The 2,500-nt window shown below is 30.9% G+C and overlaps 1 protein-coding gene across 2 annotated transcripts in view; it reads left to right on the forward strand.

Moving 5' to 3' along the window:
* LOC125041947 (protein prenyltransferase alpha subunit repeat-containing protein 1-A-like) overlaps window positions 1-2,500 on the forward strand; it is a 9,933-nt gene that overhangs the window by 2,428 nt on the left and 5,005 nt on the right. The window contains exons 2-3 of one of the 2 annotated variants that reach the window (XM_047637372.1): window positions 573-658; window positions 1,116-1,207. Coding sequence is in view for 1 of the 2 variants with exons in the window: in XM_047637371.1 (XP_047493327.1) it covers window positions 591-658 (68 nt within the window). In the remaining variant the exon portion in view is untranslated. The remainder of the gene's footprint in view (window positions 1-572; window positions 659-1,115; window positions 1,208-2,500) is intronic. The other variant, XM_047637371.1, reaches the window with a different exon arrangement.

The raw sequence follows: 2,500 nt of genomic DNA on the forward strand, positions 1-2,500 counted from the left end.
GTCGCTTGTAGCCAGACGCACACAAATATTTGTGTGCGATAACAAGACTCCATGCCACCCCTTTGCAATGTTATTTTCTCTTTATATTCATAAGCATTTTTAGTTTTTTTGCCATTTTCCAATATCATTTGATATGCTTTGTCCAGATGGTAATAGCCTGTTTTCCTTGCACAGGCTCCATATCATCTCTGTAGGTAGTCCATAACTTGGTGCAATAATAATAACAAAATGTAACATTTTTTTTTTATTTGTGTCATTTTTACAAAAATTTCATAACACTAAATTTTCTATAATACAACCTGCACTGCTGGTCATAGCAGACTCGAATAGAATCCTGAGCATGGAAATAGCATCCTCCCTGGAGCCGGCTCTCTTTCAGTGATGGGTCATGGGTGGTACATTCCATACTTGTTTATTGATGGAAATGATGGGTTAGAGACAGAGTTAGAGAGAGAGAAAGAGAGAGTTAGAGAGAGTGAGAAAGTGTGAGAGAGAGAGAGAGAGAGAGATTTGATTTTGTAAAATAATAATTCTTGGTCATAATGGTTATTACTTTATTTGTATATTTACAGGATTTAACTCTGACCACCATGGAAGATGTAACATGTGAGAGAATCATGAAAAAAATAGATGCAGTTTTGAGTCAAGACACTCTGCTGTAAGTTTTATCTAGAAATCTTATTATTTTATTCTCCTGGTTTATCAATATATTTGCAGTTATAATAATAATGTTTAATGGACGCCTCTGGAAGAACTTAAGTAGGAAATAGGTTTTCAGATATCTATGGGTCTTGTGCTAGTTTGTCAGGAATTGCTGTTGGAGAAAAGTGTTTCATTAGCAGTATCTTATATGACAGCTGCAAGTTATTATAAGGAAATAAACAAATCATTAGAAAATTTAGAAGGTAGTGAGATTTAAAGTGGCTTTGATATATTTCTTTAGAAATTTTATATTCATATTGTATATAGTAGTGTGATGATCCCTTTCCTAGTTTATATTAAGCTCATATATAATATGCATAACTATCTAGATTCCTCTTCAGTCCGTTTTGCATGAAACTTTAAAATAAAGGATGCTTGATTATAGTTGATGTTTTATTTTGTTTGTTTTTTAGCATGGGTGGCCAGGCTAGCATCATATTCAAGTTGAGGGCTTGAGAGTGCTTTACAGCTGTGCTTTGTTTAGCACGAAGGATATATTCCAAAGGTTGTTTGCACAATAAATTTGAGCTTAACCATTTTTAACATTTGTTAAGTTTAGATTGATTCAGAGTAATGCATGTTCTTTTTATGTTATTGATTTTTCCCTTTTTTTTTTTTCTTTTACACATTATCAAGTTGTTGGTTTCATGAATTGTCGTTTTATTTATTGTTAATTTATTTTTTTATTCTTACTTTTCTTGAAGTACCAGGTAGAAGCTCATATTTTCAGCTTTTTATAACAAATATGGATTTATTTCTTCAGCTAGATATTGTGATTGTATTTTTTTCTGTGTATATTGTTGTTATTTGTTCAATTTTATTTTCATATTATATTTTTGTTTGTAGGATTTGCAATGTTGATGTTCTATATGCAAAATATCTATTGTAGAACTGTTGCATATAAGATAGATTCTATATTTAATAATTACAGAACTAATAGAAGTTATTATATAGGTCAGGAAACCATTTCAGCAAGATATGCAGATAAAGTATAATAAAGCAAGAATATGTAAAATCATTGAACCTTTTAGTATATTGTTGCTGCCTTTGCTTTGCTTTTGTGTACATTATTAGACTTTACTTTGCAATGCCTATTGAAATAAATTATCCAACAAGTCATTTGAAGCCTGTTGTAAGCACTTTATGTAATTAAAGTAGATCTTTCATGGTTTGCATCCAGATTTTGGAGCGAACCTTTCTATTTTGTCTTCAGATATATGTTACCCCACCTCTAGAAAATAGTGATTAGTATTGTAGAGCATGTAAACACAAGTTTTATTGTTCCCCTGAAGCTTTGGTGTACCTCACTTAGTTTTTTATGATATGACCACACATTTAGGATGCTGTACAGGTTCATTTTTGGGAGATACAAACAGAATATATTTTATACAACAAAATGTATATGATCTTATGGGACAAAGAGGAAGGCTTCCTTTTTTATTTTTACCTTCTGTGTCTTTTTTTTATTTGTGCCAGTTGTATGTAATTCTCATATTATTTCCCAGTATTTTCTATTTTGAACTTAATTACAAAACTCCTGCCATTTTTCTTCTTTTTCTCCCCCGCTAAACTGCTGACCCTCAAATCAGTAGGTTATTTCTTAATTTTTTATCAAATAGCCATCAAGTTATTTTGTTTGTTACATTATTTTTTTATGGTTTTTGTTCTTGCAGCCAATAACTTCACATATTAGCATCCTGCTTGTCTCAATATCTGTTGGTTAATATTTGGGTTATAAGGGATCTTTTGCATATTTTTGTATTTAATATCAGTGATTAGTTTATTTATAAGACATACA

The sequence above is a fragment of the Penaeus chinensis genome, chromosome 31 (genome assembly GCF_019202785.1).
Source record: "Penaeus chinensis breed Huanghai No. 1 chromosome 31, ASM1920278v2, whole genome shotgun sequence".
NCBI lineage: Eukaryota > Metazoa > Arthropoda > Malacostraca > Decapoda > Penaeidae > Penaeus > Penaeus chinensis.